The sequence below is a fragment of the Xenopus laevis genome, chromosome 7L (assembly GCF_017654675.1).
Source record: "Xenopus laevis strain J_2021 chromosome 7L, Xenopus_laevis_v10.1, whole genome shotgun sequence".
In the NCBI taxonomy this organism is placed as follows: Eukaryota; Metazoa; Chordata; class Amphibia; order Anura; family Pipidae; genus Xenopus; species Xenopus laevis.
This window is the reverse complement of record NC_054383.1, coordinates 119,445,517-119,472,238: the sequence shown is the minus strand read 5'-3', so window position 1 is coordinate 119,472,238 and position 26,722 is coordinate 119,445,517. Positions and strand designations below refer to the sequence as shown.

Genomic DNA, 26,722 nt, shown 5'->3' with positions numbered 1-26,722 from the left:
TTGAGCTACTTAGCTTTTTATTCAGCAGCTCTTCAATTTGCATCTTAAGCAATCTGGTGTTGTGATGCTGATTCAGTTAATGACTATAAGAATGACTTGGATGATTTCTTGGACAGACATAATATCAAAGGCTATTGTGATACTAAACTCTATAGTTAGTATAGATATGGGTATATAGAATTTATGCATATAGTACAGTTTTTGATCTCATCTCAAACATTCTCTAGGAATAATATGTGCTATCTGTAGCCTACATGTCCTGTAACCGCTCTTTGTAAACATGAAACCATAAAATATAATGTCAAACTGTGTTGGGCATATCTCTAACATCGCATTCGTTATCATAGTGGTAATTGGAGGAGTGAGCACGTGTGGGATAAGTAGTCCTTTAGTATATAGTGATTGAATGTGAAGGATCTCGCTAATGCTATCGGATTATCTTTGACCTTTTCACGTTATATGGGTTAAGTACTCTGGCGATTCAGTAAACTGGTGCCAGTAGAACCATTTCTGAGTTCAATTTTCTTATTGTTGCAGATTGCTTGCCTCTGTCTTGTATTGTTCGAACTGGTAAATCTCGTTCACTTTGAGCGCCCAGTCTTTAAGTGTAGGGATTACTTTCGATTTCCAGAAAAAAGGTGGACTTTGTCTTTTTTCAACCTGATTTAATTATGTCACTATGAAGCAAAACAATCCAATTGATTTTTTGATGTTACTGGTCCTTTAAAGGGCCAGGGTATGATAAATCTGTAAATTAGAATTAAAACTCGAATCGAGTCTAGATAATTCACAATTCGAATTTGAGTTTTGACCAAAAAACAAAATCGAATTTTCACGTAGACTCTTGATAAATCTGCCCCTTAGTGTTCTGTACATGAGCCATTGCACTGTTTTGCCTGTTGATAACTAATTTTTTTAAATCCATATCATCTTCCCTGTTTCCCAGGAAAGCACATTTTCTCGGCAATAACCATGACTATGACGGCTTCATCTACAACAGAGGAAGGCAATGTATCGGTGGTGGTCCGAGTGCGTCCACCGAATCAGCGTGAACTAGAAGGAAACCATCACCCGGTGGTGCAGGTTGTGGATCACAATATGTTGGTGTTTGACCCAGATGAGCCAGAGACAACGGGGGTCTTCTCCAGCCTAAGGGGGACCGATGGACCAAAACGCAAGGGAAAGGACATGAAGTTTATTTTTGACCGTGTTTTTGGGGAAAACTCCAGACAGCAGCATGTGTTTGAACATACAACAAAGGAGATCCTGGATGGTGTTCTAAATGGATACAACTGCTCTGGTACCTACATTTTTTTTTATTGTATTTGACTAGTATTCAATCATTAGTGGTACCTGCTCAATATCCATGTCTAATATCTAACTTTTGCCTCTCAAAATGTCTAAGCAATGTCTGTCTGGTTGCTTCTTTATGCTGATGCTGCTGGCTTTTTTTCCTGTGGTCGATTTGCTTTGATTAAATCGTTGCTTATTATTAAAGGAACGGTAATACCAAAAAAATTAGTGTTTGGAGATAATGAGAATGTAACATACTATTGCGTTGCACTGGTACAACGGGTGTGTTTGCTTCAGAAACACTACTATAGTTTATATAAACAAGCTGCTGTGTAGCCATGGGGGCAGCCTTTCAAAGCTGAAAAAGGAGAAAAGGCACAGGATACAGAACAGATAAGCTCTGTAGTAAACGATGGGATTCTTCAGAACTTATCTGTTATCTACTGAGTATCCTGTGCTTGAATGGCTGCCCCCATGGGTGCACAGCAGCTTGTTTATATACCTATAGTAGTGTTTCTGAAGCAAGCAGTGCAGGGCAACAGTACATTCTATTGTCTTTCCATTAAACACTTTAATTTTTTGGTGTTACTGTTCCTTTAAGAAAAGCACCCTTTGCTATAAATTGACTGCTGTGACCAAGTTGCTAATTCTAACCAATTAGTTGCATCAGAAATAAGTGACTGGCAGGTGTAAAAGTAACCCATAAGTACCTTTACTTTCTATCCCCCTGTAATATCAACCCAAACACCTTTTCCCTTTCCATCTTGTACTTTTCTAACAGCTGTTTCAGTTGTCCTTTGCTAACAGCGGCTATTAAACATTCAGTTGCCTGCTGTTGCATAAGTGTTTGGAAGATAATCCTTAAAGGGATACTGTCATGGGAAAACATGTTTTTTTCAAAATACATCAGTTAATAGTGCTGCTCCAGCAGGCTTCTGCAGTGAAATCCAATTCTCAAAAGGGCAAACAGATTTTTTTTTTATATTCAGTTTTGAAATCTGACTTGGGGCTAGACATATTGTCAGTTTCCCAGCTGCCCCCAGTCATGTGACTTGTGCCTGCACTTTAGGATGGAACTACTTTCTGGCAAGCTGTTATCTTTCCTACTTAATAGTAAAAGCCAAGTCCCACTGAGACTCCTTCATTTACATTGAGTGTTGTTCTTAGATCTACCAGGGAGCTGTTATTTTGTGTTAGGGAGCTGCTATCTGGTTACCTTCGCATTGTTCTGTTGTTAGGCTGCAGTAAAGAATGAGTGAAGTTTATCAGAGCACAAGTCACATGACTGGGGCAGCTGGGAAACTGACGATATGTCTAGCCCCATGTTAGATTTCAAAATTGAATATAAAAAAATCAGTTTGCTCTTTTGAAAAATGGATTTCAGTGCAGAAGTCTGCTGGAGCAGCACTATTAACTGATTCATTTTGGGAAAAAAACATGTTTTCCCATGACAGTATCCCTTTAAAGGTGCAGGTAATGATAGGAGGGGCAGAGGACAAGGACTTGAAACCTGAGCCAGAGATAATGATATAATTTCAGAAAAAGAGAGAGAGACCACAGGAAAAGTACATTGGAGCTGAACCAGTGATTTGCAGGGAACTAAGTCTAAGGTGCAGAGAGTCCTTGGGGTATATTTATCAAAGAGTGAAGTTAGAGATCGCCACAGTCCTCTAGAGTGAAATTCCGCCACTCTCCATTCATTTCTATTGGATTTTTAAAAGAGTATTTATCAATGGTTGAAAGTAAACGTTCACCCTTTGTTAAATACACCTTTAAAAATGCTATAGAAAGTAATGGAGAGTGGCGGAATTTCCCTGTAGTAATCTCTAACTTCACTCTTTGATAAATATACCCCCTGAGTTGATTTATGTTGGTTGTTTTAATGCAGTGTTTGCCTATGGAGCTACCGGTGCTGGGAAGACCCACACAATGCTTGGCAGTGAAGCTGACCCAGGCGTTATGTACCTTACTATGGTCGAGCTATACAGAAGGATTGAGGCAATCGAAGAGCAGAAGACATGTGAGGTTCTTATCTCCTACCTTGAGGTGAGTGCTGGACAATTCCCTTTTGGCACAAGACTATACCAAGGCACTTTTGGTTTGATAAAGACTGAGTATTAAAGGAGAACTAAACCCTAAAAATCAATATGGCTAAAAATGCCATATTTTATATACTGAACCTATTGCACCAGCGTAAAGTTTCAGCTTGTCAATAGCAGCAATGATCCAGGACTTCAAACTTGTCACAGGGGGTCACCATCTTGGAAAGTGTCTGTGACACTCACATGCTCAGTGGGCTCTGAGCAGCTGTTGATAAGCTAAGCTTAGGGCTCGTCACGTATTATCCAGCAGAAAATGAGGTTGGTCTGTAATATAAGCTGATGCTACAGGGCTGATTATTAAATTCTGATTTTAATTGCACTGGTTTCTGTGCTGCCAAGTAGTAATTAATTGTATTAATTACTAATCGGCCTTATATTGTGACATTTCTATTCTATGTGGACTGTATATTGTGAGTGGGTCCCTAAGCTCAGTAAGTGACAGCAGCACAGAGGATGTGCAGTGAATCAGCAGAAAAGAAGATGGGAAGCTACTGGGGCATCTTTGGAGACACAGATGTTTACTGTTAAAGGGCTGTGGTTGCCTTGGGCTGGTAATTTTTCTTCTTTGGTTAAGCTTTAGTTCTCCTTTAAGCAGAGAATTTATCTATATTCATATTTATATCAGTGCATTCTATTAAGATACAGGTTCTTGTGCGCCATGTGCATGAAATTGTGGATCTGGGGAAAGACTTCCTGTATAGTTGATGTCCCAATTCAGATATAGGCCCAAACTGTTTCATTTAAATGTAAATTTAAAATGTAAATGGTACCATTTTCTAAATGAACAAAAGGCAGATGCATAAGGATAATGTCACACCCTGCCATTTGTCTGCAATTTTTTTTATGTCTCTATGAATTTGTCCAGTGAAGTCTTGGTGGACCAATGCCCTCAGACCACAGATCAGTACTAATAATCTCGTATCAGTGTTCTCCCACTTATGGATGTTTTTTCCTTACTTTTTTTAATCAGAATGATTGTTCCACCCATATTTCCTGGCTGTCTAGGTATATAATGAACAGATACAGGACCTGCTGGAGCCAAGAGGATCTTTAGCAATCCGGGAGGATCCACAGAAGGGTGTTGTTGTACATGGGCTGTCTTTCCATCAGGTAAATGTTCTAATATTTAGAATTTTTATTAATATTTTGCCTCTGTGTAATAAGAGTGTCCTTTGAAGTATCCAGTACCCATGAATATATATAGGTAACATAAAGGAGGATTTAGTGAAATCCTTAAAGGAACAGTAACACCAAAAAATGTGTTTTAATGGAACAACAATAAAATGTACTGTTGCCCTGCTCTGGTAAAACTGGTGTGTTTGCTTCAGAAACACTACTATAGTTTATATAAACAAGCTGCTCTGTAGCCATGGGGGCAGCTATTTAAAGGAACAGTAACACCAAAAATTGAAAGTGTTTTAAAGTAATGAAAATATCATGTAGTTTTGCCCTGCACTGGTAAAACTGATCTGTTTGCTTCAGAAACACTACTATAGTTCATATAAACAAGCTGCTGAGTAGCAAGGGAGGAAATTGAAAAACGGCTATATGGCACAGGATAAGTAATGGATAACAGAATTATGTTCTACAGAGTTTATCTGCTGTGTAACTTGAGCCTTTTCTCCTTTGAATAGCTGCCCCCATGGCTACACAGCAGCTTATTTATATTAAGTTTTACTAGTGCAGGGAAACACTGCATTATATTTTTATTACTTTAAAAAAAATAAAATTTTTTGATGTTACTGGTCCTTTAAACACAGGATACACAGTAGATGTGTCGATACATCCCGAAGAATCCCATTGTATGCTACAGAGCTTATCTATTATCTGCTGTGTATCTTGAGCCTTTTCTCCTTTTTCAGCTTTGAATGGCTGCCCCAGCTTATTTATATAAACTATTCTAGCATTACTGATGTCAATTTTGCCAGTGCACACAACAGTACAATCTATTTTAATTACTTTAAAAGACTTTCACTGTTTTCGTGTTAGTGTTCCTTTAATCTTTGGCAGAACTAAATTTCAAAATATTTCTACTAAATATGGAAACTAAATTTCCATATTTCAATAAAGTGCTGGAAAAATCGAACAATATTTCTATGATGCTGCAGTTTTGTAAGTCCAGTTGGTTGAGGTTTCAATATTTAGCTTACTCAAAAAATTATACATATCCGTGCATATTTATTCTGCTGTTTAAAAAGAAATTCACTGAAAAAATTGTGTTAAAAGCTGTGTAAAATATTGCATGGTTTGTGTAATTTTATGCCATCTGAACGCCATTGCTTCCGAGAAGAAACATAAAAATTGACGTTGTTCTTTAGACGGCGAAATGTGGTGTATTAACTCACCGTTTTTTTACACAGCATAATAACTATGCCCCTTGGTATATTCTGGTAGTTCTTACCCTTTAGGAACCATTGTGTACAGGAGAGTTTGTGGTTGAAAGCAGATAGAGCATATATGGGTGACCACAATAAATAAATTCAGTGTTGAGTCCAGTAATAGGGCAGGCAGGAAAGCTTGATTAGAAATAATGAGCAGCTCGTTGCTCTCCATTAACAGGGAAGGGCAGCAGGAGTGGGAGGCACACACAGTAAGTGGAAGGCTTTCGGAAATATGGATAGACATGATGTGAAAATGCAAAGTTGGGTGTGGGACTTCTACACACAACATCTTCTTTCTTTATCAGATAGACACTTGCATTCATGCCCGTGTATGGCCACCTTTAGGGCAGAGACACACGCTCAGATTGGGGGTTATTTAGTTGCCCAGCGACAAATCTCCTCTTCTTTGGGGTGAGTAATCTCCCCTAACTGCCTTCCGCAGGCCAGAATATAAATTGCCGGCAGGACGGCAATCGGTGCGCTTTGTTTTCCGAAGTTGCCTCACAAGGAAACTTCGGGCGACTTCAGAAAATGAAGAGCTCAGAGTGCCATCCTGCTGGCAATGTAGATTCTAGCTGGCGGGAGGCAGTCCGGGGAGATTAGTCCCCCCGAAGAAGAGCCGATTTATCGCGGGGCGACTAAATCTGCCACAATCTGAGCGTGTCTCTGCCCTTAGGCTGCTAAATTTATCTAATGCACAGAATAAAGACTATATAGGAGCTTCAAAGCAGATACGCTACTTTGTGGTATTCTGTATAGTAGTAGTAGTGATTACAAAGCAGACCTATCTAGAGAGACAGAGCGTCCTCAACATGGATGGAATCGACTGGTCTAGTTGGTCTGTGGGGTGGAACCTATTTGTTGCCAAAGCTAGGAACATGATTTGTTAGTTAAAGGGGTACTGTCATGGGGAAAAAAAAAATTTCAAAACACATCAGTTAATAGTGCTGCTCCAGCAGAATTCTGCACTGAAATCCCTTTCTCAAAAGAGCAAACAGATTTTAATTTATATTTAATTTTGAAATGTGACATGAGGGCTAGACATATTGTCAGTTGCCCAGCTGCCCCCAGTCATGTGACTTGTGCTCTGATAAACTTCAGTCACTCAACAGAACAATGTGAAGGTAACCAGATAGCAGCTCCCTAACACAAGATAACAGCTGGCTGGTAGGTATAAGAACAGCATTCAATAGTAAAATCCAGGTCCCACTGCAACGCATTCAGTTACATTGAGTAGGAGAAACAACAGCTTGCCAGAAGCAGTTCCATCCTAAAGTGCTGGCTCTTTCTGAAAGCACATGACCAGGCAAAATGACCTGAGATGGCACCACTATTACAACTAAAATAAAACACATGCTGGTTCAGGAATGAAATTTTATATTGGAGAGTGAATTATTTGCAGTGTAAACAGTGTAATTCAGAAATAAAAACTACATCATAAAAATCATGACCGAATCCCTTTAAGGTTTTCATTTACAAACATATGTCACTGTTTTTCCGTTGTTCTCATCTGCTACAAATTACTATATTTGATGTCGTTTTATCCACGGCACTGAATCCACAAGTCACACTTTGTTATCTGGCTAATGGGATTTGTTCTGGTGAGATACACATCTAGCAAGGCTCTCTGAAAGCAAATAGCAAAGGAAGCTTTCTATATCCCACCTTCTGGCCACCTGTTTATAGAGTATGCTATGAATCTGATCGTTAAAAGAGACTGCACTTAAAATATTTCATTGATGTATAATGCTGATTTCAAGGAAAAATGTTTTCTTGTCTCCGTGTAAAATTTTGTTTTTTTTCTTTACATCATTATTGCGAAATCCCTACAACCTGCTTACTTGGGGGGCTTCCCCTGGATCTACATGTATTTTCAGTTGTAAGACTGATAATTGCCGGCAGTTCTTTCCTATATTAACTTTTTAAAAATAAAAAGTGTATCCCTAAAATTGCCCAGGTGTTGGCAGCTTTATAATATCTGTCATTCCCTCTGCCCTATTCTTCCTCTTCGTTTTACAGGCAGGGGACAGTACAATCTAACGCTTATTATTGCAGCTTGTTGTATGATTTTTGCCATCTAAGGGGTATATTTATCAAAGAGTAAAGTTAGAGATAATCACAGTCCACTGGAGTGAAATACCGCCACTCTCCATTCATTTCTATGGGATTTCTAAAGGCGTATTTATCAGTTCATCCTTTGAAAAATACGCCTTTGAAGATCCCATAAAAATGAATGGAGAGAGGTGGTATTTCACTCAAGCAGACTGTGGCGACCTCTAACTTCACTTTTTGATAAATATACCCCTTAGACTTTTTGTTAGGTGACTTGGCTACATGAAGGGGCAGATTTATTAAGGGTCGAATAGTAAATTCAAATTGTTTTATTTATTTATTTTGGTTAAAACTCATTCGATTTGGGAATAATCCAAACTTGATTCGAATTCGAAAATCGAGACTTATCAAATCTTTAACAATTCAAATTCGACACCTACAACCTGCTGAGATCATGTATAAGTCAATGGGAGAGGTCCAGTGACCCATTTGAAGATGTTAACAACCTTCCTGACATTCAAGTTTTATTTCGGTGAAAAAAAACTATTCGTGTTTATTAAAATTCGATTCGAGTTTTCGGGTCGGTAATATTAGTTTGAGTTTCAGATATTCTATTTTTTTTTATTAAATAACCTCCCAATCGATTTAGAGTATAACCAAATTTATTAGAGTTAAAAAAATTTGCATGATTTCGAAATTCGACCTTTGATAAATGAGCCTCCCCGTTTTGGGTCTCTGTAGAGAGGGTGAGTGAGTTAGTGTTCCATGCAATCACTAGCATTCCTGTGACACTCAAAGCTGATACTTGGAGTTGTAGATCAATGACATACTAGTGGAGACAACAGCCTTATAACAATATTTTTTTTTTTTTCTTATCTATGCAGCCCAAATCTGCAGATCAGTTGCTGCAAATGCTGGCCAGTGGAAACCTTAATCGCACTCAGCATCCCACAGACGCTAATGCATCATCTTCACGCTCACATGCTGTGTTCCAGGTAAGTGATTTGTGCTAATTTTTTTTTTTTAGGTTAACTACCGTATATACTCGTGTATAAGCCGACCCGTGTATAAGCCGAGGTACCTAATTTACCTAAGAAAACTGGAAAAATGTATTGACTCGTGTATAAGCCTAGGGGCCCCATGTCAGATTTCAAAATGTGAATGTGACCCAGCCGCAACAATTGGGGGACACTGGGCAGGTACCTGTTACTGTCTGTGACTGACTGTGTCGCCGACCGGATTTCATGTTTGCTTCCCTCTGCCACCCCTATTTCATGTTTGCTTCCCTCTGCCACTTCCCCCCCCATCTGTCGCTCTCCCCACCCTGGCTGCTCTTCCCTCTGTCCTTCCCTCTGTCACCTCTGCGCTTCCCTCTGTCCTTCCCTCTGTCACCTCTGCTCTTCCCTCTGTCCTTCCCTCTGTCACCTCTGCCCCAGCCGGACTGCCTGTGACTGCCTGTGTCGCCGCCCGGAGCAGGTCCAGGAGCTCCGGGCGGCGCGTCCTTCCCTGCCGGCGTTCGCTTTCAAAATGGCGGCGCCCATGGCCGCCACGTGGGTAGCGGCCGGCGCCGCTACCCACGTGGCGGCCATGGGCGCCGCCATTTTGAAAGCGAACGCCGGCAGGGAAGGACGCGCCGCCCGGAGCTCCTGGACCTGCTCCGGGCGGCGACACAGGCAGTCACAGGCAGTCCGGCTGGGGCAGAGGTGACAGAGGGAAGGACAGAGGGAAGAGCAGAGGTATGACCCGCGTATAAGCCGAGTTTGAGTTTTTCAGCACATTTTGGGTGCTGAAAAACTCGGCTTATACGCGAGTATATACGGTACCTGTTTAAAGGGGTGGTTCACCTTTAAGTGAACTTTTAGTATGTTACAAAATGGCCAATTCTAAGCAACTTTTCAATTGGTCTTCATTGTTTATTTTATAGTTTTTTTAATTATTTGCCTTCTTCTTCTGACTCTTTCCAGCTTTTTAATGGGGCTCACTGACCCCATCTAAACAACATGCTCTGCAAGGCTACAAATGTATTGTTTTGCTCACCTCTCTATTCAGACCCTCTCCTAGTCATATTTCAGTCTCTTATTCAAATCAATGCATGGTTTCTAGGGTAGATTGGACCCTAGCAACCAGATTGCTGAAATAGCAGACTGGAGAGCTGCTGAATAAAAGGCTTAATAAAAAGAAAAACACAAATAATAGAAAATGAAAAGCAATTACAAATTTTCTCAGAATACCACTCTCTACATCAGGGGTCCCCAACCTTTTTCACACGTGAGCAACATTCAGACGTAAAAAGAGTTTGGGAGCAACACAAACATAAGTTCCTGGGGGTGCACTGCCAAATAAGGGCTGTGATTGGCTATTTGGTAGCCCCTATGAGGACTGGCAGCCTACAGGGGGTTCTGTTTGGCAGTACAACTGTTTTTTATGCAACCAAAACCTCCAAGCCTGGAATTCAAAAATAAGCACCTGCTTTGAGGCCACTGGGAGCAACATCCAAGGGCTTGGTGAGCAACATGTTACTCACAAGCTACTGGTTGTGGATCTCTGCTCTACATCATACTGAAAGTTAACTCAAAGGTGCACAACCCCTTTAAGATATTCCTGAAACGTCAACCCAAATACTGTATTTCATTTATATAGAGCATTTTTGTTAACATAAACACACTAGCAGGTTAAAACAAAGAATATTAAAGGCTAACTAAAACCCAAGAAAGGATCATTCCTTGGTTACAGGGGCTGATCATTCTCTCTTTCTTCCATTGTCATCAAATACATCCAGTGCATGCTAATCATCTGTTGGGACAGTTGAAGTGGGTATTCACAGCTGTGAACTGAACAGAACACCAATATTATTATTCTTTAAAAGTAGGGAGGCAGAAATCTCTTTTTTTTTCAAGATTCAGATTGAGCCAAACCAATTGCAAACCCATACTGTCATGTGACAAAGGAGAAGGTAAGCTACGGAGGCATTTTATTTACAATAGATTAGCCGCAATAGTGCAAGCTAGAATGCTATATCTATTCTGTAGAATGTTTTACCATACCAGAGTAAAAAGCTCTAGAAGCTCTGTTTGTTTAGGATAGCAACTGCCATATTAGATTGGTGTGACATCACTTCCTGCCTGAGTCTCTCCCTGCTCACTCATAGCTCTGGGCTCAGATTACAGCAGAGATGGGGGGGGGAGCAAACTGAGCATGCTCATGCCCGGGGGCCGGGAGGTTTAAGATGAAGGCAGGAAGTCTGATCCAGAAGCCCATGAGTTCACAATAGAAGGAAATAAATGCTGTGTTTCTTTTGACAGAGGACTCAGAGCAGCATTACTTTGAGGGCTTATTGGTATATTTATATAGACCTTTCTGATAAAGGTTACTTAGTTTTAACCTTTCCTTCTCCTTTAAATGAGTTGTTGTTCACCTTGAAATTAACATTTAGTATGATGTAGACTAGAGTGATATTCTGAGACTATTTGTAATTGCTTTTCATTTTTTATTCTTTGTGGTTTTTGAGTTATTTAGCTTTTTATTCAGCAGTTCTCCAGTTTACAGTTTCAGCAATCTGGTTGCTAGGGTCCAAATTACCCCAATAATCATACATTGATTTCAATAAAATACTGGAATATGAAAGAGGAGTAATAAAAAGTAGCAATAACAATACATGTGTAGCCTTACAGAGCATTTGTTCTTTAGATGGGGACAGTGACCTCATTTGAAAGCTGGAAGGAGGTAAAATAGAAAGGCCAATAACTTAAAAACTACAAAATATAAATAAAGACCAAGTGTAGAATTGCTAGAAATTGGGTATTCTATAACATACTTATAGTTACCTCAAATGTGACCCACCCCTTTAATGCTCTAAACACAAGAGTCAGAATGTTTTTTTATCCATTGTATGCATTTGCATTATCAATTTAGGGTTCATATCCAGTTTTTGCAGTGAATCTTTGAGGAGCAAATCCCCAAATCAAGGAATATAAGCAACCCTAGTAAGAATAATGGACTAATATTACTAAGAAATGGGCAGTCTTGACTGCTGTGCTACCATTCCAAGTGAAAGGCTTTATATTAATCACACCTACTCTAAGGGAGTTATTTATCAAAATCAGAATTTTTTTATTTATTTTCTGAAATCTACTTAAACCAAATCCACATGGGTTTTTTTCTCGTTATTTATCAATACATTTTCCCTAACAATTACAGTTCGTGGAAATAATCGTGAAAATCGACGGAAAATTTGAATCATATGAATTTTCCGGATTTTCCACCCAAAAACTTTGTTGCCTAAAAACCACAAAATCTTCAGATTTTTGCACGAAACACAACACAGATCAGGATACTTTCGGGATTTCTCCCATTGACTTAAATACAATCTCGGCAGGTCTGAGATGCCGGATTTTAGGATTCTGACTTTTTCCATCCTCTGGGTATAATAAATGGCGAAAAATTTCACTAAGAATTTGGATTTTATAGTCAAAAAAATCTTGAATTTTTCGAGCTTTTGGCATTCGGACTTTAATGAATAACCCCCTGACTGTGATAAAGTTTTCACTTTCTTTGCACCTCTGTATAGATCTATGTGAAGCAGCAAGATCGCACTGCCAGTATATCTCAGGATGTTCGGGTGGCCAAAATGAGCCTCATTGATCTGGCTGGCTCAGAACGAGCCTCCACCACAAACGCTAAAGGTGAACGTCTTCGAGAAGGTGCCAACATCAACCGTTCCTTGCTGGCCCTCATCAATGTCATCAACGCATTAGCTGATGCAAAGGTAAAGGCACCCATTCAATACCAAAAGACTTCGCTTGTGAGAATCTAATGCTTTAGGTTCCCCCAGAATTCAGCTCTGAGAACTCTATGCAGCACACGATACAGACCAGATTTGTTTACATTATAAAATTCACAACAACCAAATGTTTCAGGGCAGATGTTGCACCACACAACCATGATTGTAGCAGATGTTTCTGCTTTGTGCACTGTCTAGCTTTGTATTTAGTAATGTTGTCCTTTCATTGTATTCTTTTATGGGAATAAAAATTGCTGGAAACTTTGATGCACTGAAACCTCTCATTTGCTGCCACCCCAGATAAATCTCTTTATTTTCCCTGTCTACTAACTTTGCATCACTTTTTCCCCTTTTGTTCAAAAGAGGCAGTATTCGTTATGTCCTTTATCATTTTTATGAATTGGGAATTTTCTCAGCTGGTGGGAATACTCACGCCACTCTGACTAATGCTAACGGCCTGTACATGCTCTAGGCAGTTTGTATTACAATCAAAAGGGAGGAGACAATAAAAGTTAGATGTTTTTTTTTTTTTTTACATATTTCAAACTGGTACCCTGTGTGCCTTCACCACGAGTCTTATGTACACAGAATACAAATGATTCAGTTTTCTCTATGAATGGTACTGTTCCTACAGACCACTGAGAAGTCGGTTGCAACAAAAATGTACCTATTTCTACAAAAGCATCTTCTCCCATTATAACATAAAGTAAAGTCTGAAATAGAATAATGCTAGAAATGCTGTATTTTGTATACTAAACATAAACATGAACTTACTGCACCACGAGCCTAATCAAACAAATGATTTATGCTTTCAAAGTTGGCTACAGAGGGTCACCATCTTGTAATTTTGTTAAACATATTTGCAAGAATAAGACTGTGCACATGCTCAGTGTGGTCTGGGCTGCTTAGGGGTCATCATAAATTATCAAAACAGCACAAGTCAAATAATATCTGCCAGAAGCAAATAGACTGATTAATAATCAGAATATGCAGACTGCACTGGGTCCTGTGTTGTCATGTAATTTAATGTGGATTTTATACTTTCTCCAACTCTGCAGAACCAGTGGCTGCAGCAAACTAATCCTCCAAATAGAATCACAGTTTATCTGTTGAAATCTGGCTCCATGATCTTTGTCCCTGCAGCTGGAGTTGGAAACAGTAAAGGGGATGTAAAGGCAAAAATAAAATCCAATACAAATCTCTACACAGTCGCCGACTGCTCTACAGGGAAACAAACAAAGCTGCTTGAGTTCTGCATGGCTGGGAAGTAAGGCGGGGGCTCCCCCTGCTGTTCATAAGTATGATTGTTTCCCTGCAGAGCAGTTAGGGACCGTCTGACAATTCCTATCCACAGCAGTAAATGAAGGGAGAATTTCACTGCATACTGACAGGTTTCTTCTAAAAACTGTACACATTTATTAATTAAAGTATATTGGAGATAGGTTTCTTTTTCATTAAAGAAAGTACAAATGGGATTTTATTTTTTTGCCTTTACATGCCCTTTAATATCTTGTAATTAAAAAAAAAAAAATGAATGTACATTGCAAAAGTGCTTAGAATAGCGCTCTCATCAAATTTACATTCACTTATTTTTAAGGTTTACTTGTCCTTTCACCTTATTCTATTACAAACAACTCCAACCCAACTGACTATTGGGAACATGTGATCTCCCAGAGCACTGCTGCTGTTTTGTAGCATCTGTAGAGTTGTCCGTAGACAAATGAAATATGTATTTGACAGCGACTTATGTGCACATGTTGAAAAGGCCTTTAATTCCTTATTCCTTTCTCTGATGCTCAGCAGAGCAAGAAGGCTCATATCCCTTATCGAGACAGCAAGCTGACCAGGCTCCTGAAAGACTCCATTGGTGGAAACTGTCGGACTGTTATGATTGCTGCCATCAGTCCATCTTCTCTTAGCTATGATGACACCTACAACACTCTAAAGTACGCCAACCGTGCAAAGGAAATAAAGCTCTCGGTAAATTCCTTTGATTCCCTAATTCCCTGCTATTCACAGTATGTAAATGTTACTCAAGCGCACAGCTTTACTTGTTACAGTCAATTACCAGGCTAGGCAAGAGAACTTTTTAGGACCTTAAAGGGAAACTATCGCCTTTTTTTATATAAGCTTCCTCATACTGAAGTAAGACACTTTCTAAATACAATCAATTAAATATTCATTGTTTCTGAAATAATCAAGTTTATCTTCACTATTCCTCTCTCTCTCAGCATCGGTTTCTCTTCATTCTCTCTTCATGCAGCAGTTGGGTGTCAGATATTCATTGACAGATCCAGTATATCTTATAGGGGGGGTCCCTTTCCTAGCAGATGTATTAGAGTTCATTCAAATAACTTTTTCCAGTACAAACAAAATGTAACAAAATAACTGCCTTTTGCACAAATCCTGCATGTAGAGAGACATGATGTCTGTTGATTTTAATAGAGTGAGCTCTAATACATCTTCTAGGCAAAAGGAGCCCCCCTATAAGATATATTGGTTCTAACTGTCAATGAATATCTGACACCCAACTCCTTAATGAAGACAGAACGAGGAGAAACAGAAGCTGAAAGAGGAAGAGTGAAGATTAAAGGGCTGGTTCACCTTCAAACAACTAGTTGTTTTCATATAGATCACCAGAAATAACCGCTTTTTCCAATGACTTTACATTTTCAATGTGTGACCGTTTTTCTAATATTGAAGTGTAAAGTGTCATTTTTCACCTTCTGAAGCAGATCGGGGGGTCGCCGACCCATATTCTAAATGGATACATTTAGTTGATACATTTCTTATCTTTGCCCCTGCTGAGCAGAATCCTGGGTTTCATTACAGGCAGCTGTTAGAATTGATACAATAGTTGCTAATACTCCAGAGATGCTGCTGAGAAATGTATCAACTCAATGTTGCAAAATTGTAACAGTTCAGAGTCTGCACCTGAATTACTGAGCTGCCAGACTGACAGGGACATTCAACTTTAAACTTAGATTTTGGAAAAACTGTAAAAAATAAATAATGGAAAGTAATTTAAAATAGATCTTTATTTCTGGGGAACAACCATAAAACAACTGAATTGAAAAAAGTGTGTGAGAGGTGAACAACCACTTTAACTTAATTATTTAAAAATGGTACAGAATTTTTAATTGATTGTATTTAGAAAGTTTCTTATTTCAGTATAAGGAAGCTAATATAACGTTTTCATTTTTGCAATGGTTCCCTTTTAAATGCAGCTCAATGACAAATTCCTCCTCTCAAGCTGTGATATGGTTCTTGTTTAAAGGGAACATGTTGCCCTATAAATAAGGATTATTTTAACTTTATTATTTTCTATAAATGTTTGGAAGAAATGCACATCAGACTGTTATTTATTATAGAATTCTAGTAAAACTGCTCTTCCATTACACAAATGATCACTAAATATTGTCATCCGCTTGCTGGACATTATTCAGTGATGACTTCTGAATATAACCTGAAAAGCCAAGAGCAGCCTTTATTGACTTTAGAATCCGTCATTGATCAGTATAGTGACCCTTTAATGAAATATTGCACTGCTGTTATACTGTTTGGCTTGATTTAAAGGCTTAGTTGAATATAACCAGATGTGTTGATGTAGCTCTGTGCTACCAAGCGTTAATAAATTCTCTTTTCAGATGGGACATTGTTCTGCCTCTGTGCTGATACTTTGGTTTAAACTTTAAGGTAACTTTTAGTATGTTAAAGAATGACCAATTCTAAGCAACTTTTCAATTGCTTTTCATTATTACATTTTTATAGTTTTATAGTTATTTGTCTTTTTCTTCTGATTCTTTGCAGCTTTCCAATGGGCGTCGCTGACCCTTTCTAAAAAACATCAAGTCAAGACTTGACTCTTGGAATATGAATAGGAGAGAGTGTGAATAGAAGGATCAGGAATAAAAAGTAGCAATAACAATACACTTGTAGCCTTAAAGAGCATTTTAAGGCTACAACTGTATTATTAAATCTTATTCAAATCAATGCATGGTTGCTGGGGTAATTTTGGCCCTAGTTACCAGATTGCTTAAATGCAGATTGAAGAGCTGCTGAATAAAAAGTGAAATAACTCAAAAACCTTCAATAATAAAAAATTAAAGCCAATTGCAAATTATCTCAGAATATCACTCTACAGTAGCCTGAGACTGCTTATTGGTTGTAATGGGCAACTTAACTTGTAAATATGTTTATTATAAATGAGCCCTGCAAGTTCTGAAAGAAACAACGTAATCAATTATTTAAAGGGGGTTTTCACCTTTGCGTTTACTTTTAGTATGATGCAGAGAGTGATATTCGAAGACAATTTGCAATTGGTTTTTATTTTTTATTTAAGGTTTTTTTTAGTTATTTAGCTTTTTATTCAGCAGTTCTTCAATTTTCATTATAAACAATCTGGTAGCTAGGGTCCAAATTACCCCAGCAACCATGCATTGATTTGAATAAGAGACTGGCATATGACTAGGAGAGGATCTTACTAGAAAGATCAGTTATAAAAAGTAGCAATAACAATAAATTTGTAGCCTTACAGAGCATTCGTTTTTTAAGATGGGGTCAGTGACGTCCATTTGAAAGCTGGAAAACGTCAGAAGAAAAAGGCAAATAATTATAAAACTATAACAAATAAATTAATAAATAAATAAAACCAATGGGAAAGTTGAATAGAATCTATTACATACTAAACATTTACTTAAAGGAGAACTAAAGCTTAAATTAAGAAGTAGCTTGAAACCACAGCCCTTTAGCAGTAAAGATCTGTGTCTCCAAAGATGCCCCAGTAGCTCCCCATCTTCTTTTCTGCTGATTCACTGAACATGCTCTGTGCTGCTGTCACTTACTGAGCTTAGGGACCCACTCACAATATACAGTACACATAGAATAGAAATGTCACAATATAAGGCTGATTAGTAATTAATACAGATAATTATTACATGGCAGCACAGAAACAAGTGCAATTAGCATCAGAATTTAATAATCAGCCCTGTAGCATCAGCTTATATTACAGGGGAAGCTCATTTTCTGCTGGATAATTAGTGACGAGCCCTAAGCTTAGCTTCTCAACAGCTGCTCAGAGCCCACTGAGCATGTGAGTGTCACAGACACTTTCCAAGATGGTGACCCCCTGTGACAAGTTTGAAATCCTGGATCATTGCTGCTATTGACAAGCTGAAACTTTAGGCTGGTGCAATAAGTTCAGTATATAATATATGGTATTTTTAGCCGTATTTATTCAGAGTTTAGTTCTCCTTTAAGGGTGTCATATTACATAGTCATGGGATCTATCATCCATGAAGCCATTATTGAGTAGGCTCCAAAACACAGGTTGTGGGTAAGTGTAATGTATCCATAGGTCTTGTCCTTCATGTGCCATGGCTATTTTGATTCCAATCTTTTTTTTTTTTTTTTTTTGCCTCTTCCAGATGAAGAGCAACGTGATCAACTTGGATTGCCACATAAGTAAATACGCAGCTGTGTGTGAGGAGCTGAAGGCTGAGGTAAGCACTTTTGGCTGTCTCTTGTACTGTATGAATGGTCAACCGGGGCATGGAAGAGAATGGACCCTTCTAAGCTGCTGTGTTGCTGATTAATTAAACAGGTGGCGGAGTTGAGAGCAAAGCTTCATTTCTATGAAAGGAAAGAGCAGCCTGATGATGTTATTTCAGACCACAGTCCGCAAGACAAAACATCCCCCAGGTACCATTCTTTATTCTTTACCTATGAACTGTCTGCTATTGAAACACACTGATTTATGATGTGTGGACCAAAGATATCTGAAATTCGATTCTAGAGTACAAAACAGAAAATTACAAGGAAAAAAAAATGTATTTTTAATTTTTTTTTTTATAGTCTTTTAGATTTTTCCTGCCGATCCTCACACTGTCTCTCAGCTGTATTAAAAAAAAAAACTCATTTGTATAGCAGATCAGTGCCTACGGTAACACAGAAGAAAAAAAAAAAAGTGGTGTGTTTGGATAATCAGACGGCAGCCACTGTCAAAATTCACTTTTATAAGGTGTACTTTCCCTTTAAATTTTGTTTAAAAATGTTGTTGATAGCATGCATAAAAAGGTCCCTTTATATCCAGTTAGTTGTATCCACAATTTGGCTAAAATGCCTACTTACAATATGGTAAATTGCCCGTAATGTTAGCCGATCCTTCTCTCCTTCCAAGTCAGTTTTTCCGGGTCCCAATATGGAAAGATACACATCCAAGATAGTGTAATACCATTTATTAGAATAAAAACTTTAAAAAACAAGTTTGCACTCACATTTGTTTGAAGTTAAATCACACAAAGACATCTGCGTTACATAGGCTGTGCAGCTTCTATAGAGGTGCCCTGCCAGCGTGTGTAGCTCCCTCGTGGCTCTCCCTGTGAGTCTGGTGTGATGTCACTTCCTGCCTAACGCGTTTCGCCAATCAGCTGGCTTCCTCTTTTCTGTTGCTTTAGGATTAGGTGCTGATTTGCTATACAAATTCTATTTGTTCTATTGTAGAGGGACAGAGCTGTAGTAAAGGGGAAGCCAAGGGCGTTAAGCTCCTTCCACAAAGAACCTAGTCATTCATTTGTTAAAGGGATACTGTCATGGGAAAACGTGTTTTTTTTCAGAATGCATCAGTTAATAGTGCTGCTCCAGCAGAATTCTGCACTGAAATTACTTTTTTTCAGCGCAAACTGATTTTTTTTATATATAATTTTTAAATCTGACATTGGGCTAGACATATTGTCAGTTTCCCATGTGCCCCCAGTCATGTGACTTGTGCTCTGATAAACTTCAGTCACTCTTTACTGCTGTACTGCAAGTTGGAGTGATATCACCCCCCTCCCTTTCCCCCTCCCCAGCAGCCAAACAAAAGAGCAATGGGAAGGTAACCAGATAGCAGCTCCCTGACACAAGATAACAGCTCACAGCTCCTTGGTAGATTTAAGAACAACACTCAATAGTAAAATCCAGGTCCCACTGCGACACATTCAGTTACATTGAGTAGGAGAAGCAACAGCCTGTCAGAAAGCAGTTCCATCCTAAAGTGCTGGCTCTTTCTGAAATCACATGACCAGGCAAAATTACCTGAGATGCACCTACACACCAATGGGGGGATAGACGCGGGTCTTCTCAATAGCGATTTTTACTCCTTTTTTCTGATCACATCTACATCCGATGATGTCACTTCAGGTTTACAATGACAGCACTTCTTGTTTGACGCCTTTTTTTCTGATCACGCCTACTTCCGATGATGTCACTTCTGGTTTACAATGACAGTACTTACTGTTTTACTACTTTTTTTTCTGATCACGCATACTTCCAATGATGTTAATTGCGGTTTACAATGACATCGCTTCCTGATTCTTGATGATCAGCGGGTCCGGGTTGTGGATAAGGTACTTGCGGGTCGGGTAGCAGATCCAAGCGGGTAAGAATGCTTGTCTGGGTTGCTGGTTGCGGGTCGGGTCCGGGTTCCAAAAAATGGACCCGCACAGTACTCTACCGGGATTGTGGGAAAATCATTCCCCTTTTCTTTCAACAGTCTTCTAGAGCGAGTCACAACTTTGCTGATTTCTGGACTTAACTGATAAGTTCCCTTTTTGAACACAAAAGGCAGAACATTCTCAGTAAGCCTCTTGCATCGGCCTTATATTAAACATATGTTTGTGCTGTATGAGGAATGAGGTGGTGATATCGCTGCGAAGCATCAAAGAAAATGTGTTGCGCGTCAGCAAAATCCCCACGTGACTCCTTTTATATTCTACAACCATGCTCACAGATCTGCCTTTACTTTTGAAGAAATTGTAGCGAATTTACTTGGATGATTATTTATTTCATTTATGTCACAATGTAACCTTTTTTTATAAGGATGTGACAAAGCACCAAGAAGTTATGTGATCATAAATAGGCACCGGGAATTAAACTTGTAATTACAGGAATCGGACCTGTTATCCAGAACACTTGGGACCTGGGCTCTTTCGGATAAGGGATCAGTCCATAATTTGAATGATCATACCATATCTACTCGAAATCGTGTAAACATTAAAGGGGAACTATCGCGAAAATGAAAATTTAATATGATTTTCATCATACTGAAATAAGAAACTTTCTAAATACAATTGGTTAAATATTCTGCACTGTTTCTAAAATAATCAATTTTATATTCTCTACTCCTCTCTCCTCATCTGTTTCTCTTCATTCTGTCTTCATGCAGCAGTTGGGTGTCAGATATTAATTGACAGTTAGATCCAATATATCTTATAGGGGGGCTTCCTTACCTAGCAGATGTATTACAGCTCACACAAATAACTAATTCCAGTACAGGTATAGGACCTGTTATCCAGAATGCTTGGGACCTGGGGTTTTCTGAATAAGAGATCTTTCCATAATTTGAATCTAACACTTGTGCCCTGGGGAGCAGTAAATGACCCGTTCACTTCATTTTCTGACCAGAGCAACATCTCAAGACTTTCCTTTTCTGACTAACTTTAACAAATGGGAATTATGTCAACAAGGGATGTTGTACAGGTATGGGACCTGTTATCCAGAATGCTCAGGACCTGTTATCCAGAATGTGCAGGACTTGCGGTATTCTGGATAACAGATCTTTCCATAATTTGGATCTTGGACATGGGAATTATGTCAACAAGGGTTGTTGTACAGGTATGGGACCTGTTATCCAGAATGCTCAGGACCTGTGGTATTCTGGATAACAGATCTTTCCATAATTTGGATCTTCATACCTTAAGTCAGCTAGAAAAACATGTAAACATTAAGGGGGTTATTTATCAAAGTCCGAATTTTCTGCTGCAAACTCCGATCTAATCCGCTCGCGTTTTACAATTATTTATTAATACATTTTCCTGAAAATTTGCTTTGCAGAAAAAAAAACAGATTTTGAAAAAATTTTCAGATTTTTCCATCCGAATTTTACGATTTTTTCCCACAATTTTCACCCGAAAACTTCGGGGTATTGCACGAAACCCAGTGCACATCAAAAAATCATTGGGACTTCTCCCTTTGACTTATATGCAACCTCGACAGGTCTGAGATGCCGGATTTTCAGATTCAGACTTTTCCATACTCAGGGTTTAATAAATTCCAAACAATTCGTGATTTTTTAAAAGTCTGATTTTATTTAAAAAAAATTCAGGAATTTTTCATTATTTTTGCATTCGGAGTTTAGTAAATAACCGCCTATATAAACCCAATAGGCTGCTTTTGCTTCCAATAAGAATTAATTATATCTAAGTTGGGATCAAGTACAAGCTACTGTTTTATTATTACAGAGAAAAAGAAAATCATTTGGATTGTTTGGATAAAATGGATCCCATACCTGTATATTACCTGTGTATCTATAATGGAGTGTGAAGTTCCTAATATGTTAGGCTCCCCCAGTGATTATATAGTGAATACAATATAAGGATATTATAAGTCACAGAGGAGTTCCATGATCGGCCTCGTGCTTTTATACAGGTCATGGAACTTTGTAGTGACTTAAAATATCCTCGTACTATCCAAAAAGGGGTACTTTATTTATTATAATACACAAGTTTTAGTGAGTCATGTGACATTCATGGCATCGCTACTCACCGTTTATAACTGATGACATCACCGCCCGGGGTATTGAATAAGCAATTCCTAACACTCTGGCACTTCCCTGTGATTATACCTTTACTTCTCCTTCAAGCTGTTTTCTTATTGACCGACTGGGAGAAATTTATCATTTTCCTGCCCAATTGTTTTATTCAAAGTGAATCTGAACTGCTGTCCTACATCGGGTTCTGTCTAGTAACAGACGTGTGGTGCTCAAACACCCTAAAATGTTTGTCCGCCCATCCACAGAGCCAGTAAGTGCTGCAATTAAAAAAAGTGCTAGTGCCCAGTCTCCCATTTGTTCCTTCTCCATTTCTCCTGCCTGTTACAGACTACTAGTATAGACAGGTATGGGATCCGTTGTCCTGAAACCCATTATCTAGAAACTAAGCTCCGAATTACAGAAAGTCTGTTACCCATAGACACCGTTTTATCCAAATAATGCAAATTTTAATAATTATTTCTTTTTTTCTCTGTAATAATAAAACAGTTCCTTGTACTTGATCCCAACTAAAGGTGGCCATACACGGGCAGATTATAGCTGCCGATACAGGTCCTTTAGACCGACTTGGCAGCTTAACTGCCCGTGTGTCAGGGCTCTCGACGGATCCTCCGAATCTCTATTGGGCCAAAAATCGGGCAGATATCGATTGGTCAAGTTTGATTTTTTTTTTTTCTGCGATCCAGGACCGCATCAGCTAGTTGATTTGGATTCACCTGATATTGCCCAACCATTAGTGGACATATCAGGTTAAGATCCGCTCGTTTGGCGACCTCGTCAAACTAGTGGATCTAATAGTGTATGTCCACCTTAATTAATCCTCGTTAGAAGAAAAAACAGCCAGTTAGGTTTAATTAATGTCTAAGTAGACTCAAAGAAGGAAAGTCCTTTTATACTTGGGGGTTAGGCACCCCCAAGTGATCACACCTGACACCCAAGGCCGATGCTCAGCAGGTCCGGGGTTATTCCAGTGAGCACCACGGAGCGATCCTCTTCCTGATTCTTCTTTCTTCTCACAGCTGCAAATGCGAAGTAGAGTGAAAAGCTGAACTTGAATGAAAAAGTCGGCTATTTCGTTCTACTGTGCATGCGTCTGCCCTGGAAAATCTGAAGAAGGAAGAGGATCTCTGTGCGGTGCTCTCTGGAAGAACCCTGGGCCAGTCAAGTCAGTTAAAGGAGACCTGTCACCTTAAAGGGGCCCCCTAACTCCGAAAAAAATATTCAGAATCCTATTTTATTCCATTAGTCAAACAAAATGAACTTTAATTACACTGTATAAATTATTTGAATCTTGTTTCCTTCAGTCTGGGAACTCAAAAGTATAGCAAGCAGGCAGGTGCCATGTTGTGGACACTGTTATTAAGGCAAGTCTTGCATCATCTCAGAATCTTGTTTGTGCACCAGAATGGGAGACTTAATGTCCATCCCCATGTCCTGGCTACTCGGAAGTGCTGAATGGAAAGTGAAAGTAATTGTCTGCCCCGCCTCTATGCCTAAGGCATTTGATTGACAGCTGAAATTTTTAAATGATCTTACAACAGCTATGAATGCTTTAATAAAAAATAGAAATTGGATTTCATGTTTAAAGGGATACTGTCATGGGAAAAAAAAATGTTTTCAAAATGAATCAGTTAATAGTGCTGCTCCAGCAGAATTCTGCACTGAAATCCATTTCTCAAAAGAGCAAACAGATTTTTTTATATTCAATTTTGAAATCTGACATGGGGCTAGACATATTGTCAATTTCCCAGCTGCCCCATGTCATGTGACTTGTGCCTGCACTTCAGGAGAGAAATACTTTCTGGCAGGCTGCTGTTTTTCCTTCTCAATGTAACTGAATGTGTCTCAGTGGGACATGGGTTTTTACTATTGAGTGTTGTTCTTAGATCTACCAGGCAGCTCTTATCTTGTGTTAGGGAGCTGCTATCTGGTTACCTTCCCATTGTTCTTTTATTTGGCTGCTGGGGGGGAAAAGGGAGGGGGGTGATATCACTCCAACTTGCAGTACAGCAGTAAAGAGTGATTGAAGTTTATCAGAGCACAAGTCACATGACATGGGGCAGCTGGGAAATTGACAAAATGTCTAGCCCCATGTCAGATTTCAAAATTGAATATAAAAAAATCTTTCTCTTTTGAGAAATGGATTTCAGTGCAGAATTCTGCTGGAGCAGCACTATTAACTGATTCATTTTGAAAACATTTTTTTTTCCCATGACAGTATCCCTTTAATTTGAAAAGGACTTTTATTATACAGATTTTTGTGTCTGGGTGACAGGCCCACTTTAAGAAATATCAAATCCTATTTTATGATGTAAGTCAAGCAAAATCAACTTTACTTACACTATAAAAATTATTTAAATCTTGTTTTTTTTTAGTCTTGGAATTCATAATCACAACAAGCAGGCAGCAGCCATTTTATGGGCTCTGTTATTAAGGCAAGCTTTGCATCATGCCAAAATCTTATTTATGTGCCTGAATGGGGGGGGCTGATGCCTATGCTCTGGCTACACCATAAGATGTTGAGGAGGGAGGTGGAATATGAGGAGAGCAGTGACATCTAGGAAGTGCAAAATGGAAAGTGAAAGTACTTGCCTGCCCCACCTCTATGCCTAAGGCATAGAGGAGGGGCAGGCAAAATATGATTGACAGCTGAGATTTTCATAAGGGTTTAAAACCGGTATGGATGCTTTAAAAAAAAAAATAAATAAATAAAAAAAAGAATACGGGTTTCATGTTTAATTTGGAAAGGACTTTTATTATACAGCTTTTTATGTCTGGGTGACAGGTGAACTTTAAATACAATCACTTGGGGGTGCATCACTTTTGGCACCCCAAGTAAAAAAAGGACTTTCCTTCTCCTTTAAGGTATACATAGCCAAATTATGGAAAGATCCATTATCTGGAAATCCCAGGTCCCGAAACATTCTGGATAACAGGTCCCATACCTGTATATCTAAACCCCTGTCCGCTGTAATTACAAGCTCCGCTGCCGAAGGAGTGTAAATGAAATGACCTGTGAATGGCCGCTGCTGCTGCTGGAAGAGCAAATGAATATCGTCTCTGCAATGACAACAATTCAGCTCGAGCTCCTCGCTCGATGTTACACTCTACTCACAATACAGCACCAGCAGACCCGGGAGTCTGGAACAGTTTAACTGAAATACATTACATGTGCTCAGCCTGCTGCAGGGCATCGGAAAAATTCTCTCCTTTTAGCTTTGTCTCTTTTTCTCTTTTATTTCTCACCATTAAGGTCTGCAAGAAGTAAAAAAAAAAAAAATATGGGGCTCCTCAACGTTAGGCTTTGTTCTCTTTTAAATGTTTCTTTTCACTTAGTATTTTCTTTATTATTGTTATATTTACGGCACGGAAACAGCAATCCCAGCAGAGCAATATGTTTGCCTCCCGCTTTCATGCTCATCTTGTTTACATGCTGCCAAGTCCAGTTATTTGATGTTTCTCTTTAATATTATCCACACGCTTCATTGTCCCTGCTGGGGCTTTGGAATTCATTGAATGAACGTGTGATTTTATTGCGTGCCTTCTGGGAGTAATGGGTTTTTTTTTTTTTTTGTGCCTACCCCAGACCATGCCACACAAGCTGTCCTTCAACCTGAAGATCAGACCTTCTCACAGTTGACAGTTTAGATCATGTTTTTTTATACATAAGTCAGACTAAATAAGCTGATGCCTAAAAGGAGGAATTTTTCCCTATATATTTTTGGTATCTAGCTGAATGAACACAATACTTTTTTAGGCTTTTATAAAGCCAATTAGGGAGTTCTGTGTCTAGTTCCAGACTTGTAAGGTTTGCACTAGGGATGCACGGAATCCAGGATTCGGTTCGGTATTCCTCCTTTTTCAGCAGGATTCGGCCAAACCAAATCCTTATTTGCATATGCAAATTAGGGAAGGGAAATCGCGTGACTTTTTGTCACAACAAGGAAGTAAAAACTGGTTTCCCCTTCCCACCCCTAATTTGCATATGCAGATTAGAATTCGGTTGAGTATTCTGACGAATCTTTCGCGAAGGATTCAGGGGTTCGGCCAAACCCAAAATAGTGGATTCGGTGCAACCCTAGTTTGCACACTTTTCTATTAAGGGGTAGTTCACCTTTAAAGGAGACATATAGGAGTAGTGAACCCCCTTCCTAATTTGGAAGGCAATAATTAATCATATACAGTAGAAACCCCATTTTACATTTTTTTTCAAGGGAAAGGCAAAAATAATTATGGAACTACAGGAAAATGTAAAATCAGGGAAATGTGTTAAAGTAACTCTTTCTTCAAGTACTGAAAGGATATAAGCCCAGGAGTCCGTTTTACTTAGAGATACAATATTTAGTGTGTTAATAACAAGGGTTAAACATTGCAGTGTTAATGTTACACTATGGGGGGCATGTGCAAGACTCTCTGTCAGTCACATACACAACCTAAAGCAATAAGTGATTGGTGCAGGACTGTATAAGGGCAGACTCATTGGAATTTACCATTTACAGGCAGAACCAGGGCAAAATATACATCTGGT

At 38.9% G+C, this 26,722-nt stretch overlaps 1 protein-coding gene across 3 annotated transcripts in view; it reads left to right on the top strand.

Annotated features, from left to right (window-relative positions):
- Positions 1–26,722, top strand: part of kif18b.L (kinesin family member 18B L homeolog) — a 44,764-nt gene that overhangs the window by 1,716 nt on the left and 16,326 nt on the right. For 2 of the 3 annotated variants that reach the window (NM_001093428.1, XM_018224533.2), the window contains 8 exon segments: positions 947–1,300; positions 3,182–3,339; positions 4,401–4,505; positions 8,713–8,823; positions 12,396–12,593; positions 14,412–14,588; positions 18,035–18,109; positions 18,211–18,308. In NM_001093428.1, coding sequence (NP_001086897.1) covers positions 973–1,300; positions 3,182–3,339; positions 4,401–4,505; positions 8,713–8,823; positions 12,396–12,593; positions 14,412–14,588; positions 18,035–18,109; positions 18,211–18,308 — 1,250 coding nt within the window. In that variant the 5' untranslated portion in view covers positions 947–972. 3 annotated transcript variants of the gene reach the window in all.